Source organism: Haliotis asinina, chromosome 10 (assembly GCF_037392515.1).
Source record: "Haliotis asinina isolate JCU_RB_2024 chromosome 10, JCU_Hal_asi_v2, whole genome shotgun sequence".
Taxonomy (NCBI): Eukaryota; Metazoa; Mollusca; class Gastropoda; order Lepetellida; family Haliotidae; genus Haliotis; species Haliotis asinina.
Genome location: NC_090289.1, coordinates 4,901,238 through 4,922,989, shown reverse-complemented (window position 1 = coordinate 4,922,989; position 21,752 = coordinate 4,901,238). Strand labels below are relative to the sequence as shown.

The window sequence follows — 21,752 nt, the reverse complement described above, 5'->3', positions numbered from 1 at the left end:
ATGGATGACATTAACTTGTGATATCACAACTACACTATCTTGCAGGACTCGTCCCAGGTAGAAGTCGGGCGTTACAAACGAACGCTGTGACCCCATACCTACGTCATCCACACAGACGAGCAATCGGAACCATATGTTTTGAGCACTGAAAGTTATTGGGTGAACATAACAGTTCGCTGATATAGATGATTGAAAGTATTTTGACAACTTTTTCATTCCGGACACTTCATTCACGTCTACCTTCAACGCAAATGAATATCCACACCATAAAACTCGTTGATGTACTTACAGTAAAGACCATGGGCACGACATCAAAATGCTTACTGTGCACATTTTGTTTCAGTGCAGACTGTTGAGGCAATTGCTGCAGCCACCCGTACAAACAAAAAATACGCATTCAGTCCAACTTGGAATATTATCGTGTAATGACCAACCACTGCTACGACTCCCTGCCCCCTGCCCCCTGCCCCTCACTCTCTCTCCAAACTCGACCCACCTGGTTCTACTGCACACTTCCGCATGATGTTGAAAACAGCATGTCAACTGCACACAATATCCCCGCGGGTTTTATTCTCAACACGTCCCATACATAATGCAACGCACGTTGCCAGTGTGAAGTTATTTGAAATACGAAATTTTACTTTTCCATACATTTTCCCCATCACTTAAGCCCTGAATCCCCCACGTCCGTGGGCACTGTGGTGGTTGAAGATCTTTCCTGAGCCATTGGCTCGACCCTTGCATGCAAGACCCTTCTGTGTGAACATCCTGCGTCATGCCCCAAATGAAACCCGTCTTGACACCCTCCCCTCAGCATACAAACAGCAACGAGATTTCCATGTTACACCACTGACATCTTAATAACAAAATGTCTATGTTGTCAAACGGAATGGGCGGCACATATGAAGTTCTCTACCCTTTTGAAAAATGGATTGTCATGTGTAATAAACGTTGCCATCAGTTACAGAAGGCACTGAAGAGATTATTCGCACTCAAGTCTGGTTCAGTCGGGAACTAAAGCAGTTAAGTTGTGGAACATAAGGACCACAGACTTGTGTTGCTCCAGATAGGAACGCAATGTGGCGTCAACACTTAACTGACTCCTCAAGCAGAGTCGCTAAGCTAAATTCCAAGTAAAACATACTGCCATCACCAGTCTACAAGTGTAATACGGGATCTTTTGTGTGGAAAATAGAAGGAACTGCCTGAATTATCTTTCAGCATATAGAGTAGGGTAGGGATTAACAACAGAACATCGTCATCAGTGATATGTGTGCGAATTTTGAACAATTCGTGTTCATCGTTGTTGTATCATACTGATTAACATAACATCATCTTCACATAAGAACAAGTCTGAAGATCACGAAACTGTGTTTGGGTCAGTCACGTTTCATGAATTATTTTCACTATCCTGCAGAAGATTATGCCGTTTAATTGGCTCATATAAATTAGCAGCGTCTGTTCTAGCTGTTCTAGCAATAAACTGCCATGTACTCTAACTGATCTGATACGTCTCTCTTCTGTTTTAAACATTCATAGTTCTGTAACGTTTAGGGTGTATGTAATGGAATGAGGGCAATAATAAACATGCAGAGTAAATCTGAGATATGGACTCTTGATGTGAGAATACATGAATGTCTACTCACCCATGACCACCACCAGGACGACTGCAGCCACGTACAGGTTCAGGAAGAAGAGAGACACCTTGGCAAATGTCACCATTGACCTTATCATTCTCATAATGACGACTCTCTCTGTCCTCCTTCCGCTATCTGAACATCTCTCTGCAAGATATGAAGCCCGATAAAGTCGAATGTATTCCAGATCCTTGCTACCTTCTTTAGCTGACGTCATTATCAAAATTCATTGAATATATATCCCTTTAAACCTCCGTCTGCTGCTTCGCGCACTGTCGTCTGCTACTGACAGTGCGAGCAGAACCGAGTATAGCACGTGGCACGCGAGGCTGTCAAAATGCGCTGTTGGACGGACGGACTTTCCTTGTTTCAACGGATTTAATCCTTTCTGCAGTCCGGAGTTGGGGGAGGACTAATGAGGGAGAAAGGTGAGGCGTTAATAGTGGGATGAGGGGGTGGGGGGTTTGATAGTGGTGAATGAGAAGGGTGATTATTATATCTTATCCCGATGTTGTAACGGTTTGCAAAGATGAGGAAAACAAAACTATACAGATGTTAGAAATAACTTTGAAAAGAACAGGAAACAAAACTTTCAACAGGAATGCATTGTTATTTGAAAACTCTTCCCCTCGCTGGTGTGCTGGCATGGGTATTATAAATAGCAGATATTAAATAGCTGGCCATAAATGCCCACGTGTTCTGTACGCGTGTTAATGGTACGCGAAGAACGTGAGACATCAAGCAATATTAAACTTATATACAAACTCTCAACATACCACAGTCCATTTTCAATCCCCAGACCTTTCAGTTCGAACTGGCTAACAAAACGCTCTGAGTTCAAAGCAGACATCATAGACACCTTCCCAGCGATCACAACTCCCGGCACGGTGAAATTATGTCATGGGCGACTGGGAAACATATTTTCTGAATCCTTAACTATAGTCAGACATGACACCAGATGGCCGGGTTCATTTTGGTAGGAATACAAACAAGATGGCTCTGATTAGGCGTAGCACGTTACGCTGTCGGACTACTATATTGACGAGTAGGAGTCTGTTGTGTGGATCACGGCAAGAAAACATCACATGGACAACTGGCGGTGTGAGGAGTACTGGAGGTGGGTCTGGGACTTAAGAGGTCGGTAGGGGAGTAGGAAGCTGGTAAACCATGAAGATTCTTGTAAGCTCCGTATGAAGACACTTAGGGATTTTTACACCAGTGTAGCGTTGCCTACCGAAGCGGGAACATGATTTTGTTTAAAAACGGGCGGAGTGCATAACGTGCTAGAGGCCGAATGAAATCAGCATGTGTAAAAGATATCAGAGCAACTCGGGGTAGTCCAGCTACCCGGATGAGGTTATACGGATTGGTGATATATGTCAAGAGACATATGTACGTGATAGTTTGTATAGTTTGTATATGATCAATGTCACATCGGTTGTGACAGCTAATTATCACCGGTGTACAAAATCAGTAAGAAGATGCGATTATATGGATTCCAACACCAGACTATCTTATATTGCTTCTAGGTTTGTCGCCATAACGCCAGCACTTGTTGTTGCAACACGAGGCTCTCCTCCACATTAAATTTAAACACAAGGCCATGACTGTCAACAAAACATTTCAAAGAGGCTTGAAACCCGATTCACTCACTCACTGTCGAGCTCTCCTCAAACCTTATCGCCGTCTTCCTCACCAAAATCATCATCGTCTTGTCGGACAAGCATTGTGCCAGTGATGTAACGTAAGAAATATTGTTATGTCACGCACTAGTTTACTGAAACAACGATATCTAGGCCATCGTTGTGCCACGGCGTTAGAAACAGTGTTATATGGTAGCCGTTTCACAAACTGGCGTCATCAAAACACTTGTCAATCTGATAAAAATATGAGTATATGGTCAATATTTAACGGCATGCCTGGTCGCCCTTCTAAAGCAGCATGTCACTATAACGTATTGTTAGTCCACGTGAAAGAGTACTCGGTGCAAGCAGTTTGCTTGGATGACACGCATCACTGACTTTGAGACGCTGGCAACAAGCGGGTACGGTCGGGTGAATGACAAGACCCCATATTTACAGTGGTGTTATTGTGCAAATGTTTTCCTTTCGAGCTGATTGGCACGTTTCCATAAGCTTAACAAAGCACAACAATTAAACACTATGTCAGTAAGACTAATGTCACATTCGTCAGTATCTACAAACAGGCATCTCTGTTCAAAACACACCGCCTGCTATTTCTACAGATAGGTCACCTGCTCAATCACAGGTTCATACGGACTGTTTGATTGGCATTCAGACTGTTGCGATTTTGTACAATTTCGCGTTATAGAGGGTAAAACGAGTGGTATGATAAGTGTGTAAGTATAATGAATAACGATGGAGCGTCGCTCATTGAAACTGGATTTTTGAAATGGTTAGAACATCGGTAGAACCGCCGCTAAAGGGTGCTTAATGTATGCGTATTCCTCGAAGCGCGTAACAGTGAGGGAAAGTGAAATTGGCTTCAGGTGGAGCAAGAACGTAGACTATTTGAAACACAAGTACGTGCGTAAGCTGGGTTTACCGCAAGGAGAATCGTTCACGGTATTTAGAAGTTTAGAGCAATCATGCAGCTCGCCTGTGATATATCATTACAGCTATATTTCCTACAGTTATGTTACGGTTATTTCTGGCTGGTGTGTTGCCGCTGCTGAGGATGAAGAAACTAGTTAAGACCATGTCGACAGTTGGACACATCTTCACTTTATACAAGGGCGGCCATCTTGAAGCAAAATGAGATAGTTGAGTGGTTACTTCAGTTTTACGAACGATGAGGCATTGGCTTGTAAGAAAGTATTTAAACTCAAGATGAAGAATAGATCACAACGACCTAAAAACCGGATTCGTTTAGCACTCGATTATTTTGGGAATGTCTCCGAAGATTTAATAGCATTTAAAATCTCACCATTTCTTTCAAAAGCGGATTGGAGAGGTTTTTTGAAAACAACACATGTTGCTTTCCTCAACAGCCACTGTTACACGTTATTGTTGTATATTAACACGCCCATTATTTCAGTTGTTAATTAGTGGGGTAATAGGACGGCAATTACATGGCGTATTTCCGAGGCGGAAGTGTGTGCCACTGTGCCGCCGCTATCGTTTGTGTACATCCGCTGTTCACTGGGTCAGTAATACCACCTCATTACAAAAGATCTACGTAATTGGTCTTACAGAAGACAAATGCCGCGGACCAATAAGATCACATCGACCTCTCATCCAAACAGAAGACCTGCCCTTTGAAATGCACATGAATATTACCTTGGAGAGAATGAAAGCGTAATGGAATAATTCTGTAATAAACACAAGTAGGAACTACATATTCACACATAAAGTGCAGATGTCTTGTTAACTTGGCTCCGTCTATTAATGCCACCCGAAGAGGACTTGATTAACAACAGAACTGTAACCTCATGTCGTCTACAAAGCTAACAACTAACTGTAAGCAGAAGAGCTTGTACATGTACGTGTCCATTCCAATTATGTCTCATTCAGGCTTTAAAAACCCAAATAGCTGTATTTAATTAAATCATGATCTCCTTCAAGATGGGTTTGTTTAAAAGCAAAAAACAAAAGCAAACAAAAAAAATAAACAGTTTGTGTCCTAAAGATTCAGGATTGGATATCACACTGCATCATTGTTGCCAACTCATTGTTGTTATATTATCCAGTACGGTTTTAAACCTGATGCTGATGTCGGTATCTAACAAGAGTTTCATAAAGACAAGAGTTTTTTATGGATGACAACCTCTTTATTGTGAAGAGTCACGTCGTTGCAGGTGATGAAGAAGCAACAACATACTTCGAAACGTCGTGACTCTTCATAATAAAGAAGTTGTCATCCATAAACAAACTCTTGTCTTTATGTGCCACACTACTTCTAAATGCCCTTCAAAGACCCTAACAGAGTTTCAAGTACACAGGCAATACTTGTTACCCGGTGGCTGGCTATTTCATTAGACCTATACACCCTAGTTTTGTTGCTCCAATTTTACAAATACAATGAATAAAAACGGGAAGAAAAAATTCAAAGGTACAGAAACATTTACTAACGTGCCCTGTGATTACACACCGCGGCTTTGCATGCCGACAGATTACAAGTACCAGTGATATTCCTTACATGGACAGGTTTAGGGGAAATTAGGTCAAACATTATTTCCTGGTGCATATTTCCGAAACAGGACAGATGAAACATCTTTAAAATAAACCCATTTCATGTGGAGTCTGTGACTGAATCAGTACACGATCTGTATCAGCAGGCGAAAACGCGGTCTTAAAGTAACTTAACACGACGATGAAAAACACATTTCTTGTTCCTATCCCCGAGAGTTCATCGACAGGGGTCTGTTTGTTAGAAAATGGCAATAAGTCACAGTCGAGTTCGGTTTGAGCATTTCCACTTAATTAGTTTGATATACCCACTTGGGAGGCTTTCTCACATCTTCAGCTCAGCATACTGACCAGCGAGGTCCCTGGGTGGTCAGGAGGCACGCATGTGATGTTGCTATGGTCAGGACATGAAAGGAACGATAACTCGGCCGTGAAGATGAATTGCACGTGAACTGTGGCATTTTCTACTACAGTAGACGTCAAAGGGTTGAATGCAATAAGGCAGCGGTTTGAGTGAGAAGGGCTTCTCGGCAAGGATTAAGTACATGCGTTGGGAACAAAAAATAAAACGTCAGGATTAATATAATACACGCTTTAGATGTTAGGACGGGTAAAGGATTCAACTGCCTGGGGTTAATGTGTTAAGTGTACAGCTACCCTGGGTAGACTGAACCCGTATGAGAACCAAGGAAGACTGGGGGTGTACATATATCTATTTACACCATGCGAAAGACCACCATTGTGACTAGCTGTGGAACCACAGTAGTGTTCTATCCGTAAATGTAATATTTAATTCCTGTCTGAACGATATTACCGCGACTTTCACTTCTCCCAAATCACCCGAGACAGTCATGTTTGCAGTTTTTGTGTTTTGTTGAAATTGACCAAATAGCCGTGCTGAAATAGGTGATACAATCTGGGTGGCCCGTACTCACACCGTCATATAGTTGGAATATTGCTGAGTGCGGCTTTGAACAAGCGAAAACGGTACCAACAACTTTCATTTTAATATGCATATGGTTGTTGAAAAAAAATAAAAAAGTGATTATCTGCAGATATTGGAAAACGCGTTTTATAATAGTACATACGAAATGCATACACAAGAAACATATTACAGTAAACATCATAATGACTGTTTGCAACTTGTGCCAAGTGGCAGAATACCGACAACACATACCGTACAAAAGCCGTTTTTCCTTTAACTTGGAGAATGTTAAGTTATCCCGTTACTTCCAGAATGTCGATGTTGAACTGAGGCCAGCGTGCCCTCGATCATAGACAGTTATACTAATTTCGTTACGACAACAATGTCCATTAATTGGGGGATTTTAATTGGGCAGTGATCACTTCACAGACACATGACACACTGTAGTTAAGTGGTGATGCCTCGGGTTGTTGTGCCCGTGACGAGCCACCCTGTCACTAGAAGCTTGCTAATTGTTACCAGTCAAAGAAACTTAAATGGTTGTGTTTTCTTAGCAAGCGGCTTATTGACGCTAGCGTTGTTTCAGCTAAATTAAACTAAGACGTCATTAGAAGCTTGTTTTTCCTGCACGTTGAACCTTTAATTAAATATAGTTGGAGGCCTCTTAACACGTTAAGAGAAATCAAGGGTGTTCGCCATCACGGAGACGACACCATATCGGTATAAGGTCTCTTTCATCGATAAATTGTTGTTCGTGTTGTGCAGTCAGAATGTCTTGACAAAGAGGTTGGTCCAGATTATAAGCTGGAGCGGAAATCTGCTGCGCATGAAGCGCTCGTAAATCTTCAACTTAGGACGTCCGCTTGCAAGTTTTCTTTTGCTCTTTTCTATGTTCTGGATGAAATATCTAGTTTTATTATAAGCAAGAGCACAATGGTAAGTCCTGGTTGCCAAAATGAATGCAATATCTCATGAATCATCATGAAAAACGTTATCTTCTTTCAGTGACATTGTATAAGCTAGGAACTCGTATACAAACCAACATTACCGATAACGTTGATAATAAGTTAGTTTTTTTCCTGTTGAACAAACTGTAGTGATTAAACCAAGCATGCGGTTTTATGTTTCTTCAAACCGCAAGGGTTACACCACCAGACTGCAGCTCCTGGTTGGTGAAACAGATCGGGCTTGTGTTTCCACATCGACGCTGGTCGATGTCACACATTTGTTAAGATGTCTTCAACTTTTGTGTGTCAGCTGTTACATAAACAACGTCTTAAGTTGTTAATGAGTATCTAGTGATTGATTTCAGAATGAATTAGGGTTTATAAATGCATAACTAAATCAATAGAAATTGAAGAGCACGTTTTGCTCAAATCCAGCACAGCGACCTTATCTGACACGGAAGTTTCAGATTATTGGCGGAGGGCGCCGCCATTTTGTCAAATCGTGGCGTCACGGTCTAAAGTCAGTTTGAAAATCAACTAGATTATGGTTTAGTTTCATCAAGTTTAAAGATCAAAACTACTTCCTAGTTAAATATGTTTTCGAATCATGACCAAACGATTTTGTTTGTAACAGAATGACCTCTATCCAGTATAACAACAAGAGAGTTTGACAGAATCGTCTATGAAAACAAGTTGTATATCGGATAATAAGAAAAGACAAAATTAAATGGCAGTAAACTGTGCAAACATAAAGCTTTCATTTTTCAAAACAGTTGTCATGATTGCAGTTTTCGACAAACTTACGAACAAGATAATCCACGTCTTGAAATGTTGATGAATACTACAGCTACCCAGGTAGGTATGCCTCACATCAAGTCATCGAGGCGCGCCCCTCTGATTGGTTGAAACTTCGTGAAGAGAATTGTGCTCTGTTGTGAATAAGGTCGATTTAAGGTAACTAAATGTCAAAATGAGTAGTTTTGATGACGGGGTTTCATTTATAACGATCTCAAGTGATTTATGTATTTGTACCCCCTAGAGTATATGTGATCTTCGATGTTTTAAAGTGAAGATAATCGCCGAACTTCGTGTGCTTGTGTGTTGGGTTGTATAATCGCAACGTTCATAGTTTTACACAATTTAATTATCATTTGATAATTTGAAGATAAAATCCGTCATAAATAAGGTTACCTACTCTCTGCACCCAAAGACTGGAACACATGCCACTCATAAAAAATATATCATTTGAGAATAAACATGTGTTTTTAAAATCTAATTTCCACATGAAACAATGTACGGTATTCGTTAGAGTGGCCACTAACACTCTGGTACACATTACTGGTTTCTGAGTAACCAATTGTGTAATCGTGTTCTGCATGGAAACGCAATAATTTAACCCTAAATGTTCCAGCAGACAGGCATAGATGGGAGAGTAAGTGCCACCGTGGCAACGCGGCATGGGAATTTAATTTTGTGTAAGAAAGTTGTTGGCAATGCCATTAAACTTGCACAGGAAACATCACCGGTAAGCTCCGAGATCCGACACAGTGGGAACCGCATGTGCGATTATTACCATATGTAAATTACATTACGTCAGAAAAAACCCCCAGGTTGTTTGTGGTTTATTGCCTCTTCGTTAAGATGGATGTCAAAAGTTCCTCAAATGTTTGATATGGCTCTTGTGACGTTGGTATATGTTCGTTGTTGTTGGTTAATGTGTTTTCTTGAAGCAGTAATTAAATATGTTTGGTCCCATCTCTGAGTGAGTGGACTGGGTTTTAAACCTGCTTTGAACAGTATTCCATTGTTATCCTACTTATGATGGAGGGCAGTAGGGAATGGCGCCTGTCTCAGACGTCTGTAACCGTGGTAAAATCAGCGAGGAGGGTATGGTGCCGACAAACGAAGAAACATAACGGGGTCGAAACGGGATTCTAACTCACGATCAGAAGAAGTAAAAGAGAGGAAATGGCAGAAGTCAACCGAAGAAAGATTTAAAATATTGCATTTCTCAAGCAGCCGTAGGAATCATTTTGAGTTCAAGTTTACCCTGAACCATTGTTTTACTTACCATTCATGACTGGATCATCCGAATCCTTCTTTCCATGAATAAAAGTGCCATACAAGCATTATGGATCCCCAACACATTGTTTTCAGTTGTATCCAACATTTATGGGACTTCTTTGCAACTTGTTGTATTCTGTTTTCGGGAGCAGATTGTTACTCCTTCTTGTTACAGAATAACCCCTCACGACTGAACCAGAAACCCTGCAGTACACAACGCTGTGTCTGCTCTTTCTATCAAACCTTCCGACGTTGTTGGGGTATTAAAGCAGGCATATGACCTCGACAAGCTGTATTGTAAAAACAAAGCTTTTTGCCCCAAATTATTTAAAATATCGAAAATGAAACAGAAATCATCTTTTGCATCCCACTGGCTTTGAGATCCGCTAGTCCAATCGACGGCCTTCGCCAGTTGCCATGTCTATTTCAAAGATTTTTCCTCTCAGCTCGTAACTCAAATTACAAAATAAAAACATTTAGATTTCAAATTAGGGCTTGGCGTGTTAGAAATGGTATTCCAATCACATGCAGTGTTTTTACAGCGGTTAAGGCTTCGCATTGATGAGGACGAGCAAACTCGGGAAAAAACGAAAGGTCATACTTAACTAGGTCACGAGTGCTGAAGGAAATGTCAGCAATAAGACGTTTTTCAAAGGAAACACCAGAACTGAAGCAGTTTGTCAGGGTTGCAGTTTGTTCCATATCTAACACTGCAACCAGAAAACATGAGTGACGAGGTTTCACTCATCTTTGGGACTCACCATTGTATGGACAAATGGGGCGAAACATGTGGGATTTTTCAAAACGCACAATGTCAGATGAGGAAAGAGGGCAATCCTTTATTAGAAAAAAAATCAATCAGAACTTTCGTACATTACTAAAAAATCCCGTGACAAATGATATTTTTCTGTTGGTTTTGGAGTAGATTGTTTTCACGGAGCACAATATAATTCACACAGTGCAGTTTTGCATTATTTACAGTTACACTAGAAATACATAAAAAAAGTTTAAAATGAAAACATGTGGCCATGTGAATGGCATTAAGAACTATAAATGACGCAATGATTGTCCATTATGACAAAGAACGGAAAAAGTGCTTGTCAACCATAACATATGGATAAATTGTCAACCATAACATATGGATAAATTGTCAACCATAACATATGGATAAATTGTCAACCATAACATATGGATAAACTGTCAACCATAACATATGGATAAACTGTCAACCATAACATATGGATAAATTGTCAACCATAACATATGGATAAATTGTCAACCATAACATATGGATAAATTGTCAACCATAACATATGGATAAACACCTCTTTATCATAATATGGGGCGACATCCTTATTATACCATTCTCATTAGTCATCAACTTCTACAACGCCAAACAAAGGAACCATAACACAGTTTAAGTCGGATGAGAACTCGAACGATCCGATGGTCCTACTTCCGGAATGAAGACATACTCCCGACTTTCCCACCACTGTGTTAAACACATCAGCATTTCATGTAGAATGCAACATGTCACTGATACCATAGGGAATTCACAACGCCTTCAAGGGTCCATCATCCAAACAACCCTGGTCACCCAGCCGGACCTCCCGATCCTAATGACCGCTCCACTACAACCAGTACAGGTTCTTATGCACCCATTCTAAGCCGGAGTCCTAATCATGAGAGTGATGTCACAATTAATGTAAACTTAGGAAATGATATGATTAAATGAGTTACACGGCAGAAAGAAGCGACAAAAGCCTGTCCACATTAAACTTTCCAGCAGAGATTTTCAATGCTGACTATATCATGAGTATATATTTGTTTCAACAGTATTAAATTGTACGATGTTGTTTGTAAACAGTCGAGTCTGGACCAGATTATCCAGTGATTGCCACCATGCAAAATGACGACAGAACATGTGGTTATGAATCACCATGGAATAGTGATGATACCTGGTTTGGGCGGTCAGCAGATCCTGCCCCACCAGTGGCACCAGTCAGAAACATATACCAAGTCGGGCCAAATGTTCACGGGAACGTGTGGTATAAATCATCTATATCATTTTTGTCACTAATGCCTCAAATTTGGAAATGTTCTCCACATTTCTACCATAAAACAGCTTGAACTCCTGAAGCTTTACTGAGGCATGGAATGATGTAACCTTGATCAAACAACTTGTGGGCAAAACGCCCCAGTTCACTGTTGTCAGTCAGGACTTAAATGTGTTTATTTGTACACACGAAAGTGGCACGCTAAGTACCAAGCATTCTGATATTAAATAACATTTTCGCTTTCTTGAGGCTTTTGTAAATGTATTTTGAATGAGATATAATATTTTTGAAGAATTTTCTTCTGGTTCAGTTTTGACGATCTCTTTTGCCCGGCACAGTTACACCACTTCCGTTTCAGGCCACGTGGCAATGAGAGTCTCGTTACGTAAATCTATACAGGGCACTTAGGACTCGCTTCAGATTTAGTAGGCCATACGTCTGTGACGTGTGATGTAATTGTGTACATATGGAGGACATATTGACTGCAAGTATCTCATCCTGTGGCTCCAACTAAACCACACCATGGTCATCAGATGTCACGTTTACTGTTTAGTGTGATAAAGACTTTTCACAACACCATCAAACTCACGAACATGGCATGTTTCACACGTGTTGGCGTTAGTGAACACGCGTGTCTCTGGCGTGGGAAATGCAAACTTTCGGAAACACTTGGTTCATGGCCCGCCTTTTCAACATCTTCCAGCGCAAATTATTATCGGTGAGAGGAGTAAAATTAGTATTTTTCGTGTTATTTTGACTTCCCGTAATTACAACAAACGTTTGTTTGCATTTAACGCCGCACATAATAATGCCAGAGCTATAAGGTGACGGCCTGTAATTACGGAACCCAGACCAGACAATCCAGTGATGATTTGGTGATCAACGAACCACGAGACATGGGTAGGAGGGAAGCTAATCAACCCAGCTATCGAGCCTGACTACCCGATCCAGTCAGTCATCCCTGTTGAAATCATTGTCGCCTGTTAAATCAAGGAGTTCGACTCAAGATCAGTAAGATTGGTCAAGTCTAGAATGCCCCACATCTAGATGTGAATTGTTCTCCTTTTGGGTTCAATGCCAATCTAGTGTCTTAGAACCAGCTATCGTAATGACACGGCATCTGACTACTGGTTAGTATCATCACAGTGATATTTAGTGGAAGATGACTCGAGGAAAGCTGGAGCGCTTCGTCGGAGACTGGACGTATCGTGTTATATCGTTTGCAACATTACGATTATTGCACGGAAAGATGAACAGCGATTATCGTAATCAATAATCTCTAGAAGAGCATGCTATTTGTTGCAAACTATGACAAAAGCTAGTGTCACCTGAGTCGTTAAGTGAACGAAACACGTTTTAGATGAGTGAGAGAATTCACTTTTACATCGCTTTTAGCAATATTCCAGCAATATCACGGCGGGGGACACAAGAAACGGGCTTTACACACTGTACCCATGTGGAGAATTGGGCCGGGACTTCGGCGTGACAAGCGAACACTTTAACCACTAGGCTACCCCTGTTTTAGATAAACCTGCCCAAAGTGTGTAGAATTCAGGACTTACCGACACCGTACCTTGGACCCAGCGTACAGTCCACCCGTACACTGTCCCAACTTCAACCGATGTGAAGTCACTTAAATCTGACACCCTGCTGCATCACGGGGACGTTCCGCCATAGATGCATCTACCCCAGCTCACAATACATCCACTTTAAGCTAATCCAACCAAGTTTAAAAACCCAACTCCTTCACACGGAATGTCGCATCATTACAGAGCTCGTCACCTTTCACGTGTTCTGAGAAGTTCATAATTCGGTGCTTTCATGTTTAATGTTTACCACACCCATGTTAATCTCCCATGTACGAAACAGTCTGCCATGAAAATATATACATTTGCAAATGGACATTCAAAGCGACTTTGACTGCTTCCTTTCAATGAGAACTGATGACATGAGCAACACAGTGGTTGAGGCATTCCACTGAACCATACAACCTATAACCTAACCTATAATGGCCTATTCGCGTGTATCGACTGTAAAGTAAGACGCTGGCTGATAACGAGGCCATCCCAAACCCCAGCCTTTGTCCAGCTATGGGTTACTGGGTGGGGTAGTGTCATTTCTTTCAGATACGTCATGACAGCCTGTTTGTTAGAGACACAAAGCCATCGATTCATCTCGAAAACGTCAATGGTAGACGAGATATGAGTTTGACAAACACACGACGTTGGAAGTACAAAAACACCTTAGTTGACATGAATACACTGGAAAAACCTTGGCGGGGCTCACAATTTAGGAATTTGAAGTCCCTCGCGTTTTCGGGTTTTTCCGGAATGCTACTATGATCGGTTACCCACTGCACGAGACACCATCAAGCAGCAAAGGAATGTGCCGAATGTATTAAAATGAGAACATGCAGATTAAAGAAATATCTAGACATATACATCTCATGTTACGAATATTACAGGGCCAAGGGTCAAGTCATCAAATATGAAACTCGAAACCCAACGATTTTGGAAATTGGATGCAAATAACATTCATGACAAAAAAAATAACCTTTGAATTTACTCTCTAGTTTTTCAATGGCAACTTGCTATTTTAAATACATGTATGCCATAATTATGTGTTAAATCATTTGACGTCATGTGCAGGTTATTCCATGTTACATATTTTTCAGAATGGTGTCAGTTGACTGCTCGTGTTCGTGGCATACGTTCTCCATCTGAACACGTGTCACCACAAAGTCACCGAAATTCAGCCCCGTCTATTTCCGGCTTCAGTTAATATGGCTTTACTGTATGATTAAAAACACTTCATGAAGATCTCTCCGTTCTCGAACCTAACGCGACAAATAAATAATAACCAATAAATCGAAATCTGTATTAGAGTCTAGTATATATGTGAAGGGTTGTATGAGACAAAGGTATATGTGAAGTTAACAAACAAAAGTTACCTGACACGGAGATGCAGAACTGCCACGATCTGGCATGGTGACGTGCGAAGCTGCCACAGGGGCTGTAGTCAGGGGCGTGGTGATGTACGAAAGTGCCATAGTGGCTGTTGTTGGGGGCGTGGTGATGTACGAAATTGCCATAGTGGCTGTGGTCGGGGGCGTGGTGATGTACGAAACTGCCACAGTGACTGTTGTCTGGAGGCGTTGTGATGTACGAAACTGCCTCAGTGACTGTGGTCGGGAGGCGTGGTGATGTACGAAACTGCCTCAGTGACTGTGGTCGGGTGGCGTTGTGATGTACGAAACTGCCTCCGTGACTGTGGTCTGGAGGTGGTCGGGAGGCGTGGTGATGTACGAAACTGCCTCAGTGACTGTTGTCTGGAGGCGTGGTGATGTACGAAACTGCCTCAGTGACTGCGGTCGGGAGGTGGTCGGGAGGAGAGGAGATGTACGAAACTGTCTCAGTGACTGTGGTCAGGAGGCGTGGTGATGTACGGAATTACCACAGTGACTGACGTCAAGTGGTGCGGTCTGGTGTTCATGTCGCAAGTGACTTGTATACCGAGCACCTGTTACGTTATTTCAGACTCAGCCAAGCACTACAATTCATGTATAGCCTAACAGATAATAGCAGTTTGACGATTTCCTGAAGGAATGTACATAATGATACATGCCTGGATAACGACCTATGTTTTCTTGACCTGCCTCCATAAAATATCCTTGGTGGAGGCAATTAACGCATGTTTGGCGTTTTTTTCTCTAGTCTATTCATAGCTGTATATTTCAGAGCAATGAAGACGTGTAGTCTTGACATGCTCAGTATACGTGTTTATCTGCACGTCTGCATACGTTATAGCAACGACAACGAATGGTATCAGTGTGATGATGATTGACAGGTGACAACACAGACCATGTAACAGGGGAGGTACCTGGAATTCAGGTGTGGTCTATTTACCTGTGGTACGCCGACAGACCAGTATGTTTGGACTCAAGACTGTTTATTTAATATGGCGAAGATTTTATGGTAGATATAATTTGCAGGTAAATATCTCACGGTTATCCGTGGAATGATTTGTACGAACTGATTCTGAGATTCGAACATATGATAATCAGGTTATGACAGGCCGAATGAATGACATTCACGCGCTGCCTTAGACGACTAGATCACCCAGGGTGTGTGTCCTTTAGTTGTTCTATATGTGTAGGACAAAACATGGTAATATCTGAACAATATGATGAGATGAGCAAATCAACATACACAATTTGCCCTGTTACCGGCGTCCTTATATTTCTAGGCGACCTCAAACGTTTCCGGGAAAACCGTCTTCCCCAAGACATACGCTACCTTGTAATGTACACAGTCTACTTGGAAACTGAAACCAGGCAAGACTAAACAAGGGCACTGGGAGACATAATACTGTTCATACATTGTGTCACATGACACTTATGTGCAGGGACGCGCCGATTATAGCCACAGAGCCAATGTCTCGCTACTGTGACCCTCGACAACTGTGACACTTCAGCCATTGGTAGAAGGCACGTTGCCACCACATCCAGTTCTATCTTCAGCTGCTTCTCGTACTAGAGGAAAAGTTGCCACTACATGCACGATCTTATTCTAAATGCTATCGCTTGAGGTTAAATTGTTCAACCAGATTCAAGTGCAAGGCCTGCTGTTTCCATAACGTCCGCTTACCTGCATGTGAACCACTGACCCGAGCCAACCCAAGCTGCTTTTGCTGCTACTGTTACATGCACCCATGAACTTGACGGTCTCAACTCCTCTTCATTTTCAGCTGATGCGTCTCCTGATACACGATCCCGTCGCTCTCTGTCACGACACAATCTTGAAAGCCCCAATTCAACACCGCTTTACGATGTATCATTTGTACTACATGGCATCATATTGTGAAATCTGACTATGGGAATATTTTTCCACGATCTGACACTGAGTCACTGTGTCCTTAACAGAGAACTAATGACAACTATCACTTGTATTAATCCTCGCATGCCCACTGGACCGTGAAAGAGGTTGTAGATTGGTTTCTCCAGAAAGTACATTGACGTTTACGGGTCACAAAGACCAGATGCTGAGTGACGTTTAGGCAACCCTGTCGACCAGTATATTTGGTGAGTGGTACGTAACCGATGGACGACGGGAGGGTTCGGTTTTAGAATACAGTGTACTTGTCACGGTAGTCTGTTTGATTTTAAGGCACCACAGCTCTCCAAAGTGAATACTGCATGTCTTTCAATAATACTAAGAGCCCGCGGGGAAGCTACAATACACATGTGGTTTATTCCAAAACAATTATGCATTTAGATTACAACATTAATGTAAAAAGTTCGAATGAATATGCAACTTTGCATTAAGTCGACTTTCGCGTCCTTTACTAGAGATTCTACTACACTAAATCAGAATCACATGCTCCCTGGGCGAAACAACTGAACAGGCAGACATGTGACAGCTGTTTTTGGATGAAATAGTCTATAAGATGTTTAGTATTCAAACTGACCACAATTTTAAGCATTTAATGCTGTCATTGTCAAAACCATAACGTATGCTTATGTGTGTACAAATATTTTCAAGTTGGTGACATTTATTGCGGAACTGGGGTTGATGTGTTCAGTTTCCTGTGCTCGGAAAGTTGGAAAGAGTGACAGAAAATTGAGTTTTATTCTATTTTAAAGGCCAGACTGTGCCCAGTTGTATGTATTTTTAAAAAAAAAATTATATATATATAAGAGGCTGCATAAGAAATAATGATCAAATGTTTCTAGGGCACATTTATGACGAGGGCGGTAGGACTTTTAAAAACAAATTTGATAGAAAAAAAGGTGATGAGGGAGGAACACGTATATTTTTTTTCTCTGAAGTAGAGTTTGGAAAGTTTATCACCTGTTAATGAGTTGCAGATTCAGCAACACTCGTTCTTACAACAGACACCCATTCTTATAATGGATGAATGATCGCAAAGTGTAATTATTTTTTTAACATGCCAAGAGAAGATTGTTACGCGCACAAATAAAAGTGACGCGCCGATCCCCGAGAAACATTTCACTTTTTAAAATTTTGCCAAAGGCTGCTATAGGCTATAGAAGTCTATGGGAAAACATCTGATGTTGTGCAACCAACCCAGAATAACATTATTTCAGGCGAACTCCATAAAGTTCTCTACGAATATGCAACGCACAACTTGTGATAGAAAACAGTTCGGCAAACACCGACCACACCGGGTGCGTCAGTTTTCGATGTACGGAGCAGTTGTTTACATCCCATATATGGCAAGTATCCTCTGTTTGGAAGTTATTCGCCTCAAAGTTCAAGTCATCGATTTCAGGCAAGTCGTAAGGGATAATAAGTCGTTTACTGCATAAGTAGGAAGTAAATGTGAATGTGTATATCCCAGCATTCATAACATAGTAAAAATGATGGGCTGCTGTTATTTCCGGTACTAAACTGGCTCGCGGCATCCTCTGCGCGCGTCATTTTGCAGTATACGAGACGGGATCCAGCTTACTTCCGATGACAATAGTACATTAAGGAACCAGTTCTAGTTCAATTGCGCGACAGCTAAAATGACTTTACTAGACCCTATCAAGCGAACAGCCATGCTTGGCTGTGACATCGCTCAACAGTCGTATTAGTTGGCTAATTTTGGAATGGTTGGGTCGGCAACTTGTTCGTCCTCCAAGTATTATCGGTGCTTTACTGTCAACCACGAGGCCATTTGATAACGTATGAAACGTTGTTTGTCACCCGAAGTAAAAAGGTCTCGCGAAATGCCGTGGCCTGCTTTCGGGCCTTTTCGCCGACAGTGTGTGACACTGTGCCTCTAACGTCACTTTGATCAGTATTTCAGCTATATCATGGCATGGTAACTTACTGGCGGGTGAAGTCCGAAATAATGCAGGTCCTAAATACATTTTAGTTTGGAGAAAGGGGTGTGGTGTTGGTTTGTTGTTAAGTCTTGGTTTTTCCAGGATTCGAACCCAGGATCACCAGATCCAGTCACGACGCGTTTGTGATAAAACAAAATTCTTAAATGCTACGTTTGCTTCAAATAAAACTTTGCCTCTAAATACCAAAGTTGGATTTCGCATAACAGCAAATACGACATAGCTCAGACATAAAACGCAACAGATTTTTTTCGGTAAAAAACAAAGGAAAATTGGACCGTTAAGCGAATATTTACACGGAGCGTGTCGAGCCCGATAAGGTGGTATGCCAAAAAATCTCGAAATCAGTCCCATCTCCATGGCCTCATTGTGTCAACCAGCTCGTATTTCTGCGAAGGAACGGAGCTGCGCCAAACATGTGGCGTGATGACGTGATGACGTGATATAATAGAAAGCTACACATTTCCTAAGTACTGTCAGTAGGACGCAGCGTCAGTCGCCCTTTGTTCCCGTCTACGAGCTGACTTTACCGTACACTGAAATAGGGATATCCTTATTTACAAAGACGCTGTTGTGCAATAATAATCTTTTGACCTGCGCAAAGGCTTTCTTTTTTCCTTCGACCACCGGATGTCAGTCTCAAACGGCACAATTATCAGTCAAAACTCCCTCGGGATCATACAACTCCTGCAGCCTGTACCCATAAGGCGCACCGTGGTAATGTGGCTTTCCCAACCTTACAAGGTACCCATTGACAGCTGGGTGGACTGGGGCACACAGTCACAGCACTTTGTCCAAGTTTACGGCACGTTGCAGTGACCAGTTAATTAAATATGTGTCCAATGTCGCGTTAGAACAGTAACAACTAAAACGATGGTGGAACTGGTTCCAGTTTGTTAATGTTCCCTCGCATTCATCATTGCCGACACTCGTGCTTTTTTGTTGGCTGGAATGTGTGTCTAATATAATGCTTGGGAGAAAACTAATGTGCGATATTTCCTGCGTAACAGCTATGGAATAGGCGTGGCGATGTCGGTGGGGTTGACATCCTTGGGTGTTGGTGAGGGCTAGAAGGGGCTTAATTGTGAGGATGTAGTGCGGACGACTGCGTGAATGTTGGGATGGACGGTGATGTGGTCGGTGATGAAGACGTAGATGAACGACAGTGACGGAGGGCTAATGTGGCGTTGGTTGTTAGATCGCAGCATGAGGGTCTGTTGGCGTAGATGGTGTTGTGGAGGGAAGGGCGGAGGGCTAAAGTGGCGGTGGTTGTTAGATCGCAGCATGAGGGTCTTGTGGCGTAGATGGTGGTGTGGAGGGAATGGTGTGTGTGTGTGTGTGTGTGTGTGTGTGTGTGTGTGTGTGTGTGTGTGTGTGTGTGTGTGTGTGTCTAATGTGGCGTTGGTTGTTAGATCGCAGCATGAGGGTCCGGTGGCGTAGATGGTGTTGCTGTGAGGGTTCAATGAACTGATAAACTGTGTCGCCTGACCTGTCAGACACCAGATGATGTTAGTATCTGTTCCTGCATACAGCTGTGGTGCCCTGATACTGGGATTACAGGTATCTACAAGTAGCAGCTCGACGAGACAACTCCAACTTCCTGATTCCTCTTTCCACAAAGGTAGCACGAGGTAAAGAGAACTGCTGTACAACACGCTTATAACAAAATGACGGATATTTCGAACTGATGAATCTATCGAGCAGACGGATCTATAGAACTGACGGACACGGTGGAAGCTGTTGGGACTGAATAAATAATCCAGTTTAGACAAAGTGCCGGATTGTAGAGCTGATGATAAAGAGACAAGCCATGGACCTGAGCTTTTATTCCGGTGTTGACAACGTGCCGGATGGGACAGATGCCGGTTTTGACAGCATCCACCGTATATCGAACTGACAAAGATCACATACTCATAGTATCCGACCAGTTGAGAAACTAAAATCGGCATACAGTCTGCTCTATGTTAAACAGTCTTAACAATGAGCATGGCAATACAGCTAACAAGCGTGAAATTACTTAAAGTTGGACATTCGAGATGCTAGAACGGTTATGGTGAACGATACAGTTTGAGAAGATAATTCTTGGATTTCACCGCCGCTTTATCGACATTGGTGATCAGTAAAACACTCACTCTTGTGCCAGATTTGTGCCGGCATCTAACACGAAGCAGCTGTCTGTATTATACAAAGTATAGGGATGTTTGGGGTGTATGACGTGAACTGCATTCTCACTCTACAACGAGAGGGTGGCCAGGAGAATTGCGTGTTCGTAAACGCTACCACGGGTCGTGGTTAGGTTCTATGCATGTATTTGTGTGAGTCCATGTATTTGACTACTACTACTACTACTACTACTACTACTACTACTACTACTACTACTACTACTACTACTACTACTACTACTACTACTGTATTGCGCATAGATGCTCACAATATCTACGCCGACAGTGCTGGTGGCTATGCATAGCTGTGATCTAAGATACCTCAGCATCATATCTCAAGCTAACCAAACCTCAACCACACAGCTGACATCTTCTCTCGTCGGTTTCAAATGGTGAAACTTAAACTATTTTTCGGGATGATTTTACCATATCCTCTCCACTAAAATGATATAAATTTCATTAAATACCCCAAGACATTGTATACGTCACTCAGTGTTGAGGTTTTTCAGCGCTTGCTTTTTAAAATACCCCCAACCTTCTCAAAGTATAAGTACTCAACAAAACCGTGTACCACTGCCGTTAAAACGTTTAGTGCTATTCTGAACAGACGGCAGTTAGACTCAGCAGTTTAGTATGGGAATGAGTGAAACATGACCTTTTGTGTCTAAGGTTGGCTGACTTGGACAATGATTTCTCTAATCACCTGTCAAACGTAGACACCGACACTCTCCACAACCGAACGCTGCCGTGGATATGCTCAAATTTTAAACCCTTAGTTTGAAAAAAGACGAACACGCTTCGTTAATAGGAAAAAATATGGATGATTTCTTTTTTCTACGTTAATGTTATTTACCGAACACGCCGACGTGTGCTCATTCCCTCTATCTATGACAGTTTATCAACGACACGCGTCTAATGAAATGCTTCTGCACTTCAAACAATCTGAAGCGAACTGAAATAAC

General features: G+C 42.0%; 1 protein-coding gene across 4 annotated transcripts in view; it reads right to left on the bottom strand.

Moving 5' to 3' along the window:
* The window catches only part of LOC137298919 (carbohydrate sulfotransferase 11-like), a 63,409-nt gene that overhangs the window by 20,035 nt on the left and 21,622 nt on the right, over nt 1-21,752 (bottom strand). The window contains exons 1-2 of one of the 4 annotated variants that reach the window (XM_067831295.1): nt 16,425-16,577; nt 1,647-1,784 (exon numbers count right to left, since the gene is read on the bottom strand). In XM_067831295.1, coding sequence (XP_067687396.1) covers nt 1,647-1,740 — 94 coding nt within the window. In that variant the 5' untranslated portion in view covers nt 1,741-1,784; nt 16,425-16,577. Of the gene's footprint in view, nt 1-1,646; nt 1,899-2,413; nt 2,685-16,424; nt 16,578-21,752 lie in introns of those variants that run through there. The other 3 variants (XM_067831293.1, XM_067831294.1, XM_067831292.1) reach the window with 3 other exon arrangements.